We start from the raw sequence: 18823 nt of genomic DNA, 5'->3' as shown, positions 1-18823 counted from the left end.
TCCTCCCATCCTCCCTTCCTTCCTTCCTTCCTTCAACATTGAGCTCCTAAGCCCTGAGCAGGGGCTGGAGATAAAAGTGTTAAAAAGGTGAAGCATGCATAACTGAGTAAACAAGCAACAAGCTATACTGTGGTAAGTACTCTAATGGAGGGGCGAACAAGGAGCAGTGAGAGCATAAAGGAAGAATCCAAGAAGGGTTCTCAGAGGAGGTGACAGCAGTGTAGACCTTGAGGGATGAATAAGAGTTTTCCAGGAAGAGGACTCAATACTGGAATGTGGAAGGGGGCAAAAAAGAGAGAGAGGATCTTCTGTCGAGAAGCAACTCCTATTGCTTATCACTTCAGATTTCCCTTTTGTGTTCCATTTTCTTTTTTGTTAATCAGAGCCAAAGCAGAATTCCTTATAGAGCCCTGGCCTCTAATTTACCTCACACAAGAAGCTCCTGCTTTCTTTCTCCTCTGAACAAAAAAATCATCTACCCTGTTTGGAGCTCTCTGGTGCTAGGGTTTCCTATAACAGAGAACAAGGCTCTCATTCCATAAGTTGAGATGAGGTCTAGTAATCCTATATCCTGAGAAATAAAGTATATGTGAACTCTAATTTACACTAGAGTGTGGATGACTGATACAAGATACTTACCTATGCACAGATTAGAACACAAAGAGAGAGTGAAGAGAACAGAAGGACCCTGGAAGTATGCGTGTGTCATTAAAGGGGAAACAGTAGTGAGAACCCTTGACAAGGGTGGAGAAGAACCCGGGAAGAGAGGTGGAGAGAGTACTAGATTAACAGTCACAGTCCAGCACACTGAGACCCAGAGGGAGAGTGGTACCCTCTGGAGCCTTCTTACTTGCCCCCTACTCTCACAATCCCACCCCCAGACTCCCTGGCAAATGATCGCTACCTCCAGCGGGGTCCTGAGAGAAAGAAGGTCCCTAATTGACCTGCCAGGAGTACGGCATTGTCCCTTCAGGGGAGAAGACGGTCCCAAGGCATGAGGCTGGATGCAGGTGGAGCATTGGGAAGGACGCTGGTTCCATCCTGTTCCTTGGTCCTGTGTCTGCCTGGTGGACTGAGAGGACGGCACAGGCTGGCCCCCAGGCCGACCAGCCAGCAGCCTAGGAAGGGTTAAGGATTCCAGGCAGCTTCTACACCGTGCTGGTGGTAGCAGTGGCACAACTCTGCTCTCCACAGCACCTTGGGAACCACCACCCCTGGGAGGGCCACCATGGCAACAGCTAGTGTGGGAACAGGTCCTCTGGGTCTCCCTGCCTCCTGGGCTCGCCCAGGTCCTCCCGAGGGGCAGCTGGCCCTGCCTGGGCCATGAGGGAGAGGCAGGCCACCTCGTCTCTGAACCCTTCTGGGGCCGAGGGCTGAAGGCACGGAGGAAAGTCTGGTTTTGTTTGTTTCCCTTTGTTTGCTCTGAACTTTTGATCACTGATACTGTATTGGAAGTAACTGTCCTTGGACCTGGGGTCTAAAGATGAGGAATTGGGGGGGGGATTTAAGGGGGAATCTCTGGGGACATTAGGAATGGAGTCGTGCCACAGGTTGAGGCATCCCAGCCTCTGGTCCCTGCAGAGGTCACCTCCAGGAGGCCTGAGCGGGATCCGGAGGCTCAGAGTTCAGGAAGGAGCCCATGGGAGGTGAGGGGGGCACTGGCATGCAGGCCAAGCTGGGCCAGCAACTCCTGCCTCAAGGTTTTCCTTCTTTCCCTCCATCCCAACCTCCCTCCCTCCATCGGTCTTTCTTCATCACCCCTTCCTGCCTCTTGCTCCCCCCTTGCCTTCTCTTCTTCCTCACTCTTCTTCCTTTTCCATCCACTCACTTAAACATTTCCCTGAGCACCTACTATGCAGGGAGCGCTGGGCTAAGCCCTGAGGGGGCGCCGGGATGAATCAGCTCCCTGCGGTAGCTCACAGTCAGGGGAGGGGAATTCGACAAACATCCAAAACACCAGGAAAAGATGGTTAAGTTCTGAAAGGAAGAGCTATGGGAACTTTCCTCTCGGTCCCTCTCTTCCAGCCCTCCTCATTATTCTAACAGTTTCTCAGGCAGGAAATGCACAATGTAAAGAGCAGCGCTTTCGCGTTATTCCCCAAGGACTCCCAGGAACGCCCTAGAAGTGAGGCGCCAGCCGGAGACATTTGGGAGGGATAAGGGAGGACACAGCTGAGCACTTACTCATGCCAGGCCCACCTCTGCCCCTTCGTTCATTCATAAAACATTTATTTCACACGGTGCTAGGCCCCAGGTACTGACAGAAAGGCAGGCAATAGACAAATACAGTTACGAGGAAGAAAGTACCATGAAAAAAAAAAGGAGCAGCTGCAGTGACAGAAAACAACACAGAGGTAGTGGCAGGGGGCAGGGGGCGGGGGGGAATCACCAGGGAAGAGACACTTAAAGCCGGACGCAAAGAGTGAGAACTCAGCCAATCAAAGGGGTCGGGAGAGGTAGGGCACAGTGGTCCACATGAGGGAACAGCGTGTGTAAACTACTAAAGGGGGAAGAGGTTGGTATGTGTGAGAAAGTTTCCTGGGGGGGCAGAGGGAGGGGCAGGAATGATTTGCTGAGGCAGGAAGAGGCCTGATGCACAGCAGGGCCTTGAGGGCTCGCCTTTCTTTGAAGAAGTTTGGATTTTATTCGAAATACAGTGGGAATCCAGCCACTGACGGTTTTAGGCAGGGGTAGCACGATCTGGTTTCTGTTTTAGGAAGCGCTCTCTGTCTGCTGGGTGGAGCCTGGGTGGTAGATGTCAGTGGGACCCAGGGAGACCAGAAAAGAGGAGATGAAGCCCACCTTCAGAGTTGGAGGGGAGAGAGTGGGAGATGGAGAACGTGTGAAACACATTTCAGAGCTTGGAATGATAGAACTCGCTAATGGCTTGGAATGGGGGCGGGGTATTGTTAGATATTTTAATCTACTGGTCTTTTGGCCTACCTCCCCTATTAGAATGTAAGCTTCATGAAGGCAGGGATTCCATTGGTCTTGTTCACTATTGGTTCCCCAGGACAGAGTATAGGCATTTAATACAGATGTAACGCACGGCGAGTGAGCTGAATTAAGGAATGACAGGGCGGGATTAATGACGACACCTCAGTTTCTGGCTCAGCCTCAGGGAGAGGAGCCACCCCCTCTCTCCACACCAGGTATTGCTGATTTAAGAAGCAGAGACCCTAAGTCAGCAAAAAGCACAGCCCTGCAGTTCCAGGAGACTTTTATGGAATAGCCCTAGAAGTAGGCAAGTATGGCGGGCGGGGGCCCGACAGCGCTATGGGGAAAGGAGAGGCTTCCAGCACCAACAGCAGAAGGCCCCTCTGACCTGGAGCCCCAGCTGTCCTCCTGGCTCCCTCTCAGCCCATGATGCTGTGTTCAAAGCCAACTGTGGTCTCCCAGGAGAGAGCAGGTCCCAGAACCCCTGGCGGCTCTCGCCGGCCTCTGGAACGACGCAGGCAGTTACGGCGTGGGTGTGCTTACCACAGCCTGAGGTGACTGAGCCCGTTCGTGTGCCCCCTGTTGTGTGGGTGCCAGGGTGGGCATGCTCAGGGGCCTGCAGCTGGGAGATGAAGGCGGGTGCTCACTGTGGTGATGCTGTCGGGGACCCGGGGGGCTCTAGGGGTGGGCGCTGGGTGCATGTCGTCAACACCGAGTCACTCTGGACCGGATGCACCACAGATGCCGGTCTCTGCTCCAGCCTGTGCAGGGGGGCAGGGAAGAGGCAGACAGGGAGTCTTCTACCCTAGAGTTAAGGACTTTGAGGAAAATCATGCTGGGAAAGGAGCTTATCTGAGTCCTGTTCAGAAGACCTGGGTTTTGGACCTGTCCCCAACATTAACAGTTGCGTGGCCCCATGTAAGTCAGACCATCTTAGGACTGGAAGGGGCCTTCTAATTCCACCTTCCAGGCTGAGCAGAAATTCCTGCCACGAACCCCCAGCACACGATCGTTTGGGGTGTCTCTAAACTACCAGGGTGGGAACTCCACTCCAGGACAGCCCATTCCTTCAGGAGTTTTGCTAGGAAGCCTCTCTTTTCCAAGAGGCCTGGAAGGACCCAACACCAGAGGTTAACAGTGTCACCTCCAGTGGGATTGAGGGGGGTGACGAGGCTTCCCAGTTGCTTTGGTTTGGGACGCTTTCAGTACCACGTGTTAAATTTGTAATGGCAAGGAAAACAACAAAAAAGTCAGGTTTTTCTTGATTTGAAGCCAATCTGCCTTCCTAACATTTCCACCTACTGGTTCTAGGTCTGCTGTCTGGGATCAGAGAATAATCTAAACCTACTTCCCCTCTGATACCCTTCAAATATGTGAACTTGATCCCCATCAAATTTCCAATAAGCCATTTCCAGGTTGAGCTGCTCCTCACATAACTTGGTTTCCAGACCAGTCCCCATCCAAGTACCTCCCTTCTGAGCATCAGAAAATAAAACTCAGTGAGTTGCAGAAGGAAGGAACCAATCACTCCTTCAGTTGGGTGTTACCTTATGCTAATTAATTAACGAGGCTGAGAAGACACCCTTCTCCCTTTTCTGTGTGCGTGAGGCGGCATGATCAAATCTCTTATTTCCTCAAGCCTTGATTTTCTTACCTATAAAAGGGGGAAACAATACCTTTGCTATGAGAATCAATAGAGGTTAAGGAAATTAAAAACATTAAAAAGCACAAATCCATACTTTAGGTATGATGACCTAGAAGCCTCATTCCATTTAGACAGCAGCTAAGTGTAGGGCTCACAGAGCCAGATGGCTTGGGTTCAAATCCCGGCTTTACCGCTTATTGGCTGTGTGACCTTGGAGAGATGACCTAACATTGCTGTGCTACAGTTTTCTCCTCTGAAACAAGGATGATGCTAACACCAAGCTCAGAATGGGTGTTTAGGAGCATTAGGTGTATTGCCTGGCACTTAGTAAAGGTTAGCTGTTTGGTATTATCACCCCGACTCTTATTCCTTCACAGGGAGATAAGGGGCTCACCGAAATGAGGCGAATTCATGGCACCTAGCTGAAACGTGAGGCCATCAAACCCAACCGGTCATTCGTCACTGGAGAGAGTTGCTCCCCCAGCCGAATATCTGTAAACAATGTTTTGTGCTAGGCGCTGTGCTGAGGGTGTCACAGGCCCTGCCTCACTGAACTCTCCCAATAGCTGCGTGAGGTAGATACCATTATTGCTCCCATTTTACAGATGAGGAAATAGAGGTTCACACAGATTAATTAACTTACCCAAAGTCACATAATCAGGAAGTGAAGGAGCCATGAGTCAGACTCCCAGAGTCAGTCTCCATCACTATAGCTTCCTGCTCTTTTAACCAGCTCCCTAGTTTGGGTCCCACTCCAGCTTCGGGGACCAGAGGGAGCCAGAGCCTTTGCTTCCTTGACAGCATTGTCTGCTGTTTCTGTGAGGTGGGGAGGAGGGGCGGTCCCCTGCTTCTCTCACTGAACTCTGCCCTCCTGCACACTGCCCCCTCCCCTTCCCCCTCCAGGGGTCTGAGGGTGTCACCGGGGACCCCAACTGCATCTCCTTGGGTCCCCTCAAGCCCCCCTGGCACTGGGTACCCTTGGGCTGCCTGCTGGGTTCTCAGCCCCTGACCATGAAACGGTTCCACATTGATCAACAACAACAACAAAAAAAGAAAAAGAAAAAAACCCCAAAATACCCAAATACCATTTTGGACATGGGCCCTGATGTGTAATATCATTATGGAGTCAGCAGTGCATCCCATCCCCTTATTGCCAGGTCAAGCTTCTCTGAGGCGAGCCTGGCTGCAAATGGCTTTCTCCTGTCTGGGGGAGCCGTAGCCTCTATTTGCCCTCCACGGCTGGAGGAGAGATTTTATCTTTAATTGACAACTGGCTGCCTGCCATCGCCTTGCCTCTGCTGGCCCAGGCTCCAAGCGCGATTTTCTCTTTGCTTCAGGGACAGGCTTCCCCTTACTTCTGCCCTCCCCTCAGCCCTGCCGTCCTCACCCCCTGCTCCCTGGTGTGCTCCTGTCCTTTCCTGGTGTGACCGGACCAGGCAATCTCAGAAATCTGGGGAGAAAAGCTGAGAGCAACAGGAAATGGGTGAGGAGGGAGCTAACACTTACCGTGCATCTGTCTGCATGCCACATGCAGACAGATGACACTGGGCCAGGCCTTTACACTCACTGGCTCTGAGACAGGGGCTATCATTAGCCCCATCCTACAGGCAGGGAAACTGAGGTTTGGCAAGTTGCCCCAAGTTACCCAGCTAGGAAGTGGCAGATCAAGACCCTGAACTGAGGCTCCTTTGACGCTAAGTTTACACCTGGGATAAAGAGTAAAGAGAGCACACATGTGCCCAGGCCTGGCTACATAATCCGCGGAGCCCAGAGCAAAATGAAAACACAGGGCCCTTCTTCAATAATTATCAGTAACTTCAAGACGGCAACAGCTGAGCATTAAGTCGGCTGTGGGCCCTTCTGAGTGACGGCACAGGTGGCACGGCCCTGAAGCCAGCCCCGCTCATTCCCCTGTGTGAGTGTGACAGGGACAACAGCGAGGGATGACGTCTGAGCATCACTCACCCCCCCCCATCCTATCTAGGCCCAGGACCATTCGCTCCCCAGCCCTAAGTGGTCCCAGTTGTGCTCCCAGCCCCTTGTCGGCCTCAGTTCATCAGCCATCCATCCAGTCATCACGACTTCGGCATCCCCAGGGCCTTGGCCGACATAGAACTGGTGCAATTTCAGGGAAGAGGAGATGCCCCCTGCAAAACAAGCAGGGATACAGTGGGACCCCTAAACAAACAAGTCTCTCCTTCCACGTTACTGCTGGGGGTGGTGGTGGGGCGGTGGCAGCAGTGGAGATCACTGCCCAGAAGCCCGGGGTCCCAGGTTAGTCCTCTGGGCGCGACCTTGGCCAGATCACTTTTCATCTCGAGCATTTCACGTCTGGCTCTAAATGCAGGGGTTGGGCTGCACTGGTGATTCCTGGTGGGGGCGGGTTAGGAGTGTGTTGCATTTCTCAGGTGTTGGGGGTGGGGGAAGCCCGGGGAGGTCCCCACAGATACAGAAAGGAGAGGCGGAGGCAGTCACTCACACAGCGAACACGGCAGGACGCTCCAGATGTCTTTATTGGGGCTTGAGCACAGCATGACAGTCAAAGGCATGCAGACAGGGCGGCAGGGCCCAGCCTAGGCACGCCTCAGACACACGAGGGGACAGCTTTAGAAAAGGACGACCAACACTAGGGAGGGGCAGGGCGGGCTGGGAGTGGGGAGGGAGGGCCGACGCAGGGGCAGAGGCCAAGGTCGAAGGGGGCACCTGGCCTCGGCTATTGCACGCATACTCTGGCCACTAGCCAGGAAGTACTGTATTGCAACTGGTCTCCGCTCGCCCGCAGCATTCCCTTCTCGGACCCCTGAGCCAGGTGGGCAGACAGACCCCTTCCCTGCCCGTCCGCCCAGCAGCATCTTTGGAAACAAATGGACAAAGGCGACAGGACAAAAAACCAGAAATAAAAAAAGACGAAACACCCCCTCAGTCAAGGACACAGGGAAGGTGGAGAAAGGAGTGGAAGAAGGTGCAGAGGAGCCCCGGGAAGTCCCCCAACAACTGGGGCGTGGGGTGGGAGGTAGAGCCCCAATCTGGGATGGGGTGAGGCTAGTGGAGCAGTGACCCCAGGGGGCAATCTGGCCTTCCACAGGCCTCTGGACCACAGGGGAAACACTCCCAAGAGGGAGAGTCTAGCCGGGGACCACCCAGCTGGACTGGCAGTTCCCAGGTACACTTTTCCTGGGATATTCCACACACATATTCAGCAGAAACAAGGAATCAGTGAGGGGGAAGGGAGTGAGGGTGGGGGTGGGGCGAGGGCCTGGGGAGACACAGCCTAACGAAGAAGACAGACCACCAAGAGCACATGCACTACACACAGTAGTATAGTATGTATGAATATAGACACTATATGTGCATATATATCTCTTCAATGTACAACAGAACAAGAACATCAGACCCAATGGCTCTGGGCCCCGAGGGTCACATGGGAGGTTTCCCATCAGTCCTGTGCAATCAAGGATATCTGAGTCTTTCCCAGCGAAAGATTCTTGCCTGGGTTCCAGAGCTGCCCTAAGCCTCTGGCTTTCTGTCTGTCTGCCTGTCTGTCTCACGTTGGTGCCGCTTTAAGAGAGGGTGAGGACTTCAGCCTGGGCATAGTTGGACGAGAGGGCATCTTGGCAGGTCTCTGTGTTTAAAGAGCACAGGTGTGAGACACTTGGACACACACTTTCGGCTCAACATTGCCTTCTTGGGGGAGGTGGTGGGTAAGGAGTTCAGCAAAAGAAAGGGAGAAACAAAAAACGAGATGTTAGAAGGAAGGCAGCTGCTGACCTATAGGCAGTGGGTTGAGGAGTAGGCCAGGAGCGGAGCTGGAAGGTGTGGGGCCCAGAGCTAAGAGTCCAGGAAGAGTGGGGATAGGGAGGAAAGGGGGTGAGCCCTTCATCACCCCTCTGCCAACCCAGCACTGGGCCACGGTGACCCATAGGTGATGTTACAGCTTATCTCCGTGCCTGTTAGGTAATGAGCTCCAGGAACCAGGAGACCTTAGGCCCTCAAAGCTGCAGTGCAGTGGGAAGAGGGACCACAGCTCTGCAGCCTGGCATGGAGGCAGTGGGAGAGGTTCCTGGTAGGGTGGTGGCTCACAGCCCACAGGCCATCACCTGGGCTGCTGCCTGCCCAGCCTGTGCTCCCCCCTGACATAGCTCCATCTGCTGTCACCACCTGGGGCTAGTCCATTGTCCCAGGGAGCCGGTGAGGAAGGCTCCTGAGTGTGCTGCCGTGTCATGCCCAGTCCCCTTCCTCAATCTGGCAGGAACAGAGTCCCAGCAGCTGGAGGTCAGGAAGGACGACTGTGCCCATCTCAGGAGAGACAGCAGGAAACCCAACCCCTCAGTGAGCCCTTCTCGGCATCTCCTCCTCAGCCTGGGACGGCAGTGGTCTGGGCCTTCCCTTCCCCTACCTTCTCAACTGGGGCACAGGTAGGGCAGGCAGGAGGCTGCTGTGGGGGCAGGCATTATGCCAGAGAAGGCGATGTTCTCTGGCCAGGGCAGAGGGTCCCCCGTCTCCCAGGAAGCTCTGCGAAAGGGCAGCCGGAGCTGTTATGCAGACTCCCCTCTGACTCCCATGCAGTCTGGGCTCTGGGCGGAACAGGTACTTTCCCCTCTGGCTCCAGCTCCCAGCCACCCCTCTCAGAAGCCCTGGGGGCTGAGAAGTGGCCTCTAGGCTTGTCAGCAGCCCTGGTACAAACTGGAGGGGTAACAACTCCTAAGCGGGCTGCTTCCCTGATCTACAGGGAGCGATCGGGCCCCAGCTGCAGGGGAAAGGCTGTTAGAAGCCAAAGTAATGGGTGGAGGTCCAAGTCCAGATCCAAGGTAAAGCAAACTGCACTCTCAGATTGTGGGTGGGAGGGAGAGCCCTCTCCTGAGGAGGGAGGCCCAAGGCCTGGGCAAGCCTGAGGCCCTCCCCAGGCAGGGCCTGGTGTACAGTGGGGCTCTGTAAACTCCAGGGCTCACTTTGCCCTTTCTGAGGGCCCTGAGAGGAGCTGGGGCAGGCAGCCTACTCAGCTCTCCCGTCAGCTCACGCTCAATCCTGTGTCAACCCTACAGAAGCCAGAGAGACAGGAGGGGTGTGTGGGAGCCCACCTCCCAAGGCACTAGGGGCTCCAGCCTGGCACTCCTGCATCATGTCGCCCGGAGACATCTGTGCCCACCATGGGGGTGCCGTGAGCATGCCCGTCCCTGTGGGAGGGAAGAAAGGGAAGGAGGCGGTGGGTGCCGTGGAAACTTGGGCTCCTGACAACTTGAGGGCTGCCACAGAAATAGCCGCCTCAGTTCCCTGAACCAGAAAGGCAAGTGAGAGGAGAAAATAGCTGTGGTGCCCATGCTACACCGGACACCCAGCTCCTTGTGTCCGTGTCAGAGCCAGGACCCCTGCACCAGGGAGCCCGGCAGGAGCAGGACCGAACCCATCCTCCTAGAGGAGAAGGGGTTCTCAGACTGGGCTGGAAGGGTAGAAGGTGCCCTGCTCCCATCCTGCTCTCCAGGGCTTCCCTGTCCGTGTCCCCTTCTGAGGGGCAGTGACATGGATGCCCCTGTATCTTCTCAGCTCTTCTTCTCGTCATTCTGAGAGCAAGCAGGAGGCAGGCTCCACAGACCACAGCAGCGCTGGGGGAGCCGAGGACCCACCTTGCACAGACTTTTCTGGAAGGGATACTCCTGTGTCTGCCCAAGGCTGAAGAAGGCACTGAAATGGGGATGCTCCTGGAACAGGCTCTTCATCACCCCCCCAACTCCATGAAACGGTCTGACCTTTCTGCCCAGCTCACCTTCTGGGGTGGCCTCCAGAGTCCCCAGCCTCCTGCCAAGTCCCAAAATGCTGTCTGGCGGTACCCATCTCTGCCCACTCTGGAAGGAGCAGACATGGACCTTCCTTAGTCATTCCCTCGACCAAGTTGCATAATCTGACTCTAAAAATTGCCAGGCACACGGCTCCGCTGCCAGGTCTAATTCCCATCAGGTGAAACAGGCAATGCCTCGGCTGAGGTGTTCCGAGCTCCCGGGCTGAGGAGGTCCTGGAGAGCCTGGCTGGTGCACTGGGGAGGGGCCCCCTGCGGCTCGGCCCACCCTGGGCGCGGCAGGCTGCCCGTCAGGGAGCTGGTGGGGGCAGGACGGCTTCAGTCCCTACACTTCCCCTCAGCTGCCCCTGCCCAGGGTGCACCCCTGCTCACTCAATGACTCACAGACCTGTTGTGCTCCCTGGCTCGTTAGGTAAATGAATACACTTAATTATAGAAATTAGATGAGTCTCCGGTTCTGGCAGCGATACAGAGCACAGAGGCTGGGTGGGAGCGGCAGGTGACTCAGAGGCAGGGCTGGGAGCTGGAGGGAGCAGCAGAGGAAGAAGAATTGTCGGGGAAGCAGAGGAAGCAGCGTGGCAAGCGATACTGCAGCTCGGGGTGCAGATGGGATGCTGGGCTCCGCTGCTGGGCGCCACCCCGAGAGGAGGACATCCCCGCGCCTACGCAGCCAATCCTTGGGCTCTGACTCTAGGAACTCCCACCTGCACCCCACGGCAGGCCTGGAGAACATCAGGTGGCACCGCTCCCCCAAGGAGTCAAGCCCTCACACACCGGCAGAGATGTCCCAGGGGACAGCCTTATTCCTGGCCGGTCTGGGTGTGGGATTGACAGACAGACAGACAGAGATGTTCAGTTGCAGGCTGTTTGGTTCCTGGTTGAAGGCCCCGAGGGATGGAAATGCATTTGCTGTGATCTAGGTGGGACCCTGCGGGGCAGGCTGGGCCCAGAGACACAGTCCTGGGGGTGACGGCACCCTCAGCTCAGGACGGGAGCGAGCGGGATAGAAGGCCTGCAAGTAATCTCTCCCTCACTCTCAGGTCCCAGAGCTGGACATTTTGGGGAGCTGGGTGCTGTGGAGGAGAGGCCTGGGGGCCTGAGTTCTCCTGAATCCTGCCTGGCTTCCGCAGGCCCCAGGAGGAACGAGGGCTGGAGGCATGTGAGTGTGCCTGTTTGCGCGCGTGCGCCCAGGGGCGGGGTGAGCCGAGGGTGCAGCTACGGGGCTGAGTGTCCAGGGGGTGGGCTGGTGAGGGCGTGGAAGGGGTGGGCGAGCAGAAGCTTTCTTGGAGGGTAGGGTGAGCTGTACCGCGATGCCAGTTGAGATAGCCCCAGACTGGTTCCAGCAGCTCCTGTTGTGCTGTTTAGACTCCGGGACTTTTCACAGCCTTGGTGAAGAAAAGGCACGTGGGTCAGAGGGGCACAGCTCCTTGCCTGAGATGCTCGATGGGATCCACGTTCCGGGGACCCTGCAGGGCGGGCAGCCCCGGGACTGGGTGGAAGGGTCTGGTCCCCCTGGGAAAGGCTCCCTGAGTTTCTCTGGTCTCTGGATGGACCCCTGGGCCCCACACTCAGCTGACCTTTGCCCTATCATTGTCCCCAGGTAGGTTTCCCTCCAGTTGCATGAAGCCCCTACAGCCCTCATTACCCTCCTTGCTCAACCCTAATTGCCCTAATTAGCACTCACCACCTTCCTCCCAGGGAGTTCACCTTCAGTCACATGCACCTACAGGGTCACGTGGGGTCTGTGCTGGTGGCCGGAGGAGGCCCGGGCCCACTCACTCCTGGGCCTGAATGTAGCCCAGGTGCAGAGAAGTGTGGCGTGGTGTGGCACGGGGAAAGTTGCCGAGCGCGCACTGGGAGTTTGGCGATGCTAACTGCCACGCTTGCTTAGCAGGGCCTGTTTCCCAGCAACCCACCTGTTCCCTCTCGAAGGTCACTCTAATTGGCTGAGCTACATGCTTGTTGCCAAGAAGCAGTGTGGAGGCATCTTGAAAATAGAGCAGCCGGGCCCCACAAGCAGCCAGAGAGATACGACGTGGTGGGACGCAGGCTCCCCAGCCCCATGCGTGCACACACACAGTCTCCTCCTCAGATGGGACCTGTTCCCCAGGCCCTCATGGTCCCTGTTCTGACTTGCAATCTCACAGCCTCCTGCGCACCACTACTTCTACTGAGCCCCTCACCACTCTGGATGAAAACAGGGGTGATCAGGACTCAGTTCTGTTTGCTCAAGTCCTACGTGGGGGGTGGGGTCCCCTTCACCCCACCTTCTACACCATCCACTTAGCGTGCTCCAGCCAGAGCAAGACTCTGGGTCTGAACTAGGACACAATGGAAGCCACAGCACGTTTGGGGTGGGGCAGGAGGGAGAGGCACATCCAGAGCCCAAGGAGTGGGCTACACAGAGGCCAGGGTTGACCAGAAGAACACAGAAGAGGGTGTAAGAGTCTGAGCACCGTCCACCTGCAGCCCTTTAGCTGAGCCTCCGGGCCACCTCCAGGTTCCAGGTTGCTGCTCCTGCTTCTGCCACCCAATAGGACACATGCCCAGCAAAGCAGGACGCATACCTCTCAGGTCTTGGTTAGGGTCAGGGTGCCCTGGGGATCCCTTGGGGACAGTGGCGCTGAGGAAGCCAGGGAAAGGGACTGGGAAGGTATCCCTGGAGGCTGCCTGGGCTGGGCAGGCCAAGGGACATCCCTGGGGGGACAGAGACATCACAGGCTATTCCTACAGCAGCCACTGCCCCGCCTCACTCAACCTGCCTTTGGTCTGGGGTTTGGGGATGGCGGGAAGTGGCGGAGGGGTGTTGGGCTGAGAGAAGGTTAGTTAAGAAGGGAAGAGCTTTTTGCGGGGAGAGTTGGGGTTTATCCTGAAACTAGGCAGGCTGTTTAGAGAGATCAGGTCACAGCGACAAGGCAGGAAAAACAAAAAAGTGACAAGGAGCTAGGCAGAAGGGACACTTGGCCTTAAGAGCCCTGGCTCTCAGCCACCACTGGCTCTCAACCATCCCTAATCATTTCGGTCCCACTTTTTCAGGCCAGGAATCCCTAGCTCCACTGACCAGCTTCTGCATGGGGTCTGCTGATGGCATTTCAGCCTTCCCTTGAACTTGCCAAATCCTTCAGAACGCACTTCAGAGGGGAACCACTCTCCCTGTCCACCCCTCCCCCTGGTCACCCTTCTGGCTCTACCCGGAGTGAACAGTTCCATCTCAGGGGCTTGCAGATTTCGGCTGCAGAACCCCCAGTGCAAGACGGAGGAGGTGGGCCTGAGCCAGGCTCTCTGAAGACCTCACACCAGCACCCCGCTCTTACCCTGACTCCTGAGTGTGTTGGCATCTCCCAGGACTACTTACCTGGGGAAGCCTGAGCTGTGTTTAAGGGAGGCCTAGGGGAAGGCTGGCAATGGCCATGAGGAGCCAGGCCTGAAGACCACAGCAGGAACCGGAGGAAGAGAGGCAATAAAATGGAGGGGGCGGCAGGAGCCTCGATCTGGGGTCCCCTCACCCTCTAGCACTTGTCTTCCCCTGGGGGAACCCAGGGGGCTCTGTGTATCTTCTGGGGATGCTGCAGGCCTTTCTAATCCAGGAACTGGAATATCAGGGGACCCATCCTAAAAGCGAGGGTGCATCCGAGGGAGAGGAGATGGTGTCCATGGCCTCAGAGGAGGAGGAGACCTCAAGCTCCATGGGGGACACTGGGGAGACTCAGCTCCATGGGGGCTAACCCCCTGCCCAGCCTGGGGAGCCATACCTTTCCGGACACTACCATCGGCACAGGCAAAGTCCCCAGCGCTGAGCAGGAAGCAGGCAGCTGCCTTCTTGTTTCTGTCTCGGGTGCCGGAGCGTCGCAGGGCCCGGCGCTCCTCCGGAGTGCGGGCGGAGGCCAGGGGCTGGGTGAGGCCGGCTCCCTCCTCGTCTGACAGCACCGTGCTGGCATCGCCGTTCTGCTTGGAGTCTAAAGGGGCAGACAGAAGGAAGGCTGCATGAGGGCTAATCCCAGACCTAAAGCATCACTTACCCAACCCGAGGGGAGAGTGTTGCCGGAGCCAGGGAGTGGGTCTGGTCCTGGGGGGCAGGGGACAGGATGCGGGCTTCCCTCCCAGCCTCGGCCAGGGCCACAGATACCCTAAAAGCAGGGATTCCCCAAGTTGGCCCTTTGAGATCAGTCCAAGGCAGGCAGCAGAGTCGGCTTCTGCCCTGGGTCTGGCTCAGGCTGACACGCGGATGAGTTTGCACTCCCTAGGAGAATGTCTGGCTTGTTGGGGTGAGGGTAGCACTGCCAGGGCTAAACTGTTAGTGTGGCGTCCGCAGCTGTCTTCCTGGACCACCCGAAGGCACTTGTTCACCAGGCATCCAAGCCAGAGTCAGTGCCTGAAGGATTTAAAGCCCTGTGCTCTCGGGGCTCCCCTGTGTCTGGGGAGGACCCCGAGGGGAAGAGGCTGCAATTCAGCTCCTACTGCTGTGGGCTCTAGTCCCACCCCTGCTCCGCCAGGCACGCAGCAGCACAGATGAAGCCGAGCCCTGGGATCTGGAGAAGGGGCGCTCCTTGGTCTGAAGGCAGTGGCCAGGGATGCCCTTTCGTGACCGAGCAGTTAGGGTCAGGCTAAGGTAACGGCTCGTGGCGCCGTAGGTATTGCGGAGCCAGCCTAGGGACTTGAACATTTTGATATTAAGTTACCCTCTGAGCCCTGAATGGACCTCAGGGTAGAGCTGAAATTCCCTGGGGTACTGGCTGGGAGATTTATGTTCAGGTGACTCAGGTAGAAGCAAGCTTTCCTGGGGTGGCCTTTCTCATCCTTGAAGAGCACGATTCAGACCCTCAGGTCCTCCCGTTCCAGGATGCAGCTACCAGTTTCTTCCACCTCTCCTCTCCCCTCTCCCAACACTGCCTGGGCTGCTCCCTCTTGGTTCCCTTCCGTCCCATGTTAAACCCCGAGCCCAGGACTCAGTCTAGCTTGTGCCAAACAGAAGGCAGACTCCCACTGCCATTACGTTATCACATTTATCAGGCCAAGAGACACTAGACTGGAACGTTTGGAAAGAAATGATTCATGTGTTGACTCTCCTCAGAAGAACAGCTGCCCGACTCTCCAGCTAATAAAGACAGCGCCCGATATTTGTAAAGTGGTTTTAACTTCTTCAGGCACTTTCATGTCCATCATTCGTTTGGGTCTCGTCAAAGTCGGGGTAAGACATTGACAGCATTCCCGTTTTACAGGTGAGGAGTCTATGCCCAGAGAGGGTGAGTGACTGGCCTGTGGCACACAGCACAATGGCCAAGATGGGATTAGAAACCCAGGCTTCTAATTTACAGCCCCACGCACTGCCCAGAGCAGCCTAAATTTAGGGGGATACTCACTCCACAGAGCCTGATGTTCAGGAAGCTATCAGAGAATAGATACTCAGCCTCCATACTGTGCCCTCATAAAGGCACGCCTTATATTTCGGGAAGCCCAGAGCAATAAAAGCACAATCCCAAGTTCCAAGGGCTGAGTTTCACCTGGGAACTCCCCTGGCCACTGGGGGAGAGGTGGCTTTCCTTCCCAACCCCCAATCTCACCTGCCCGTTTCCTCTCAACCACACCCTCTTCTGGGGCAGGGGGGCTGGCATCACTGTAGGTACTGTCCCTGGGCGAGGTCTCCTGCGACTTGCAGTAAATGGGCGACTCCAGCTGGGGCGGCCGAGGCACGTGCTTCTTCCGTTTCTTGGGCAGCTTCTGCTTGGCCATGGCCAGAGAGTAGTACATGCCGAAGTTGTTGACAATGACAGGCACGGGCATGGCAATGGTGAGCACGCCGGCCAGTGCACACAGCGCCCCCACCAGCATGCCTGACCACGTCTTGGGGTACATGTCCCCGTAGCCCAGCGTCGTCATGGTGACCACGGCCCACCAGAAGCCGATGGGGATGTTCTTGAAGTCGGTGTGATCATTGCCCCGCGGGTCGGAAGGCCTGGCGCCGATGCGCTCCGCGTAGTAGATCATGGTGGCGAAGATAAGCACGCCCAGGGCCAGGAAGATGATGAGCAGCAGGAACTCGTTGGTGCTGGCGCGCAGGGTGTGGCCCAGCACGCGCAGCCCCACGAAGTGGCGCGTAAGCTTGAAGATGCGCAGGATGCGCACGAAGCGCACGACGCGCAGGAAGCCCAGAACGTCGCGAGCCGCCTTGGACGACAGGCCGCTCAGCCCCACCTCCAGGTAGAAGGGCAGGATGGCCACGAAGTCGATGATGTTGAGCAGGTTCTTAACGAAGTCCAGCGTGTCGGGGCAGCACACGATGCGCACCAGGAACTCCAGCGTGAACCACAGGACGCACACTCCCTCGATGTAGGTCAGGATGGGCTCCGTTTCCACCTCCCGCCGGAAGCGCACACTGGTAGTATTCCCCACTCTGTGGATCTCCGTCACGTTGCGGTCGATGTTGAAGGCCTCGTGCGTCTCCAGGCAGAAGGTGGTGATGGACACCAGGATGAAGAAGAGAGAGGCAAAGGCCACCACCTATGGGCGGGGAGGAGAGTGAAGGCAGCTGTCACGGACAGATGCACCCAGCAGGGACTGGGCCCTCGGCCCGTATTGGGAGGGGCCGTGGGTCACCAGGCAGTCTGTTAGGTGGTGAGAGGTGGGATTAAGGTACACAGTCAGGGGCTGGAATTCCCTCCCCAAAGGGTCTTCATCCCTCTGCTTGTGTGCTTTAAGGCAGTACGTCCCAATCTTTGTCATGGTGCACAGAAGTTAGAGGCTGCCTTTAGCTGGAAGGAACTGACCAGAGGACTATAGCTGCCTGGCCCTGCCTATTGCCTAGCTCTGCCCACCTCTAACCTGATCGTGCTTTGAGGCTTCTCAAACTGTAATGGCTGTATAAATCCTCCAGGAACCTTGTTAAAATGCCATTCTGATTCAGGAGGTCTGGGGCAGGGCCTGTGATTCTGCATTTCTAACAAGCTTTCAGGTGAGGCTGCTTGCCCACAGACCACACCTCAAGTAACTAGGCTTTAAGGCAGTAAAGTGACCTGGACCACCAGCGTAAGCATCACCTGGTAACTAGTTAGAAATGCAAAGCCTCGGGCCCCACCCCAACCTACTGAATGACAAATGCTGGGCGGAGGGTCCAGTAATGTTTCAACAATCTTCCAGGTAATTCTGATACACACTAAATTGCAAGGGCCACTACATTAAGGGATATGCCTAGAGGCAGGGGGCTGGCATTCTACCTATTAAGCTCCGGCCATGACCCACCGCCTCAAGCCCCAAGTCCCAGCCCCTCCTGCCTGCCTCTCACCCTAGGATGTCTGAGCCGACTGCCCAGACAGTGAGAAGCGTCTGAAGAAAGACAACCTGCTCCGGGGCAGGAGACAGGGTAGTCTGCCCAGAATAGCCACCCTCCCCTTCCCGAGAACTGACATTTCCTGGGACACTGAGCGCCAACAAAAAATAAACTGCACCCATTGGGATCAGAGTGTGGCAACAGCTGATCTGGACAGCTGCTGGGATCTCGGCTAGAATGATGACAGCAGCACTCAGCAGAGGAACGGCTGGGTTTAAGTGTCCAATCATTATGAATGGAGATGAAATGCATGTGTAATAACACCAATTACGGAGCCTTCATCTGTTATTCATGTGATGCCATTCACCACTGTCAGGGTGCTCCTTGCTGGAGTCCATGCCCCCTGCTGTTGTCTGTCCTGCTTGGTGGGTGGGGATGGGCTTCCTCCCTGAGCAGCGGGCTGAGCTGATAGATGAGGGAGGACTGTGGCCCCACGACCCCTTGGCGACCCCCATTGCCTGCCCCACTCTGATTTCCACCTGGCCATGGCATTGCCCCGTCTAATGATGCCTCTCAGAGATGCTTTCCTCCCTGGGAGTCTGCACCAAGACGGGTGAGGTGGGTGGGCACAACTTCTTCTTAGTACTGCAAAACACCAGTGGAGAATACAGGGGGATCTGGGAAAATGAAGCAAGAAGTAGCACCTCCAAGGGCTTCTGGAGCAGGAGCGAGTCTGAGGAGGGAACTTTGGGAATGAACATTCATTACCCATCTATTCTGTGCCTGGCATACTTGGGCACTCTGTACGTGTTATCACCTTCAGTCCTTCCTGTGAGGTAGGCCCCATTATCCCATTTTCCAAAGGAGGAACTGAAGATCAGAGAGGTTATATACTTGCCTAAGGTCACACAGCCTGGAAGGGATGGAAACCAGACTTGAACTCAGCACTGTTTAACTCAGGGGCCGTACCTTCTCTTCTCCCAGGCAGGGTCAATTCACAGACCCAGGAAAGTCTTCTCTGAATTATCAATACTGCTCCCAGCCAGCTCCCTGATGACTGCTATTTCACTCTTAGGAATGTGTACCTTTGGCTTGGGACAGACACCCGCCACACAGTAAGACTTATTTGTACTTGAACACGGACAGGTTGATCAGATAACGGCAAGTTAGGAGAAGCAGGGTAGCA

At 56.1% G+C, this 18823-nt stretch overlaps 1 protein-coding gene across 7 annotated transcripts in view; it reads right to left on the bottom strand.

Annotated features, from left to right (window-relative positions):
* KCNC4 (potassium voltage-gated channel subfamily C member 4) overlaps positions 1 to 18823 on the bottom strand; it is a 49749-nt gene that overhangs the window by 19973 nt on the left and 10953 nt on the right. For 3 of the 7 annotated variants that reach the window (XR_003430688.1, XM_027096254.1, XM_027096252.1), the window contains exons 2-3: positions 15935 to 16871; positions 14126 to 14329 (exon numbers count right to left, since the gene is read on the bottom strand). Coding sequence is in view for 6 of the 7 variants with exons in the window: in XM_027096254.1 (XP_026952055.1) it covers positions 14126 to 14329; positions 15935 to 16871 (1141 nt within the window). In the remaining variant the exon portion in view is untranslated. Of the gene's footprint in view, positions 1 to 3499; positions 6730 to 7077; positions 14330 to 15934; positions 16872 to 18823 lie in introns of those variants that run through there. The other 4 variants (XM_027096250.1, XM_027096249.1, XM_027096253.1 and 1 more) reach the window with 4 other exon arrangements.

Source organism: Aethalodelphis obliquidens, unplaced genomic scaffold (genome assembly GCF_003676395.1).
Source record: "Aethalodelphis obliquidens isolate GAN/ISIS:26980383/991018 unplaced genomic scaffold, ASM367639v1 scaffold100, whole genome shotgun sequence".
Lineage (NCBI taxonomy): Eukaryota > Metazoa > Chordata > Mammalia > Artiodactyla > Delphinidae > Aethalodelphis > Aethalodelphis obliquidens.
This window is presented reverse-complemented; position numbering and strand designations above follow the sequence as displayed.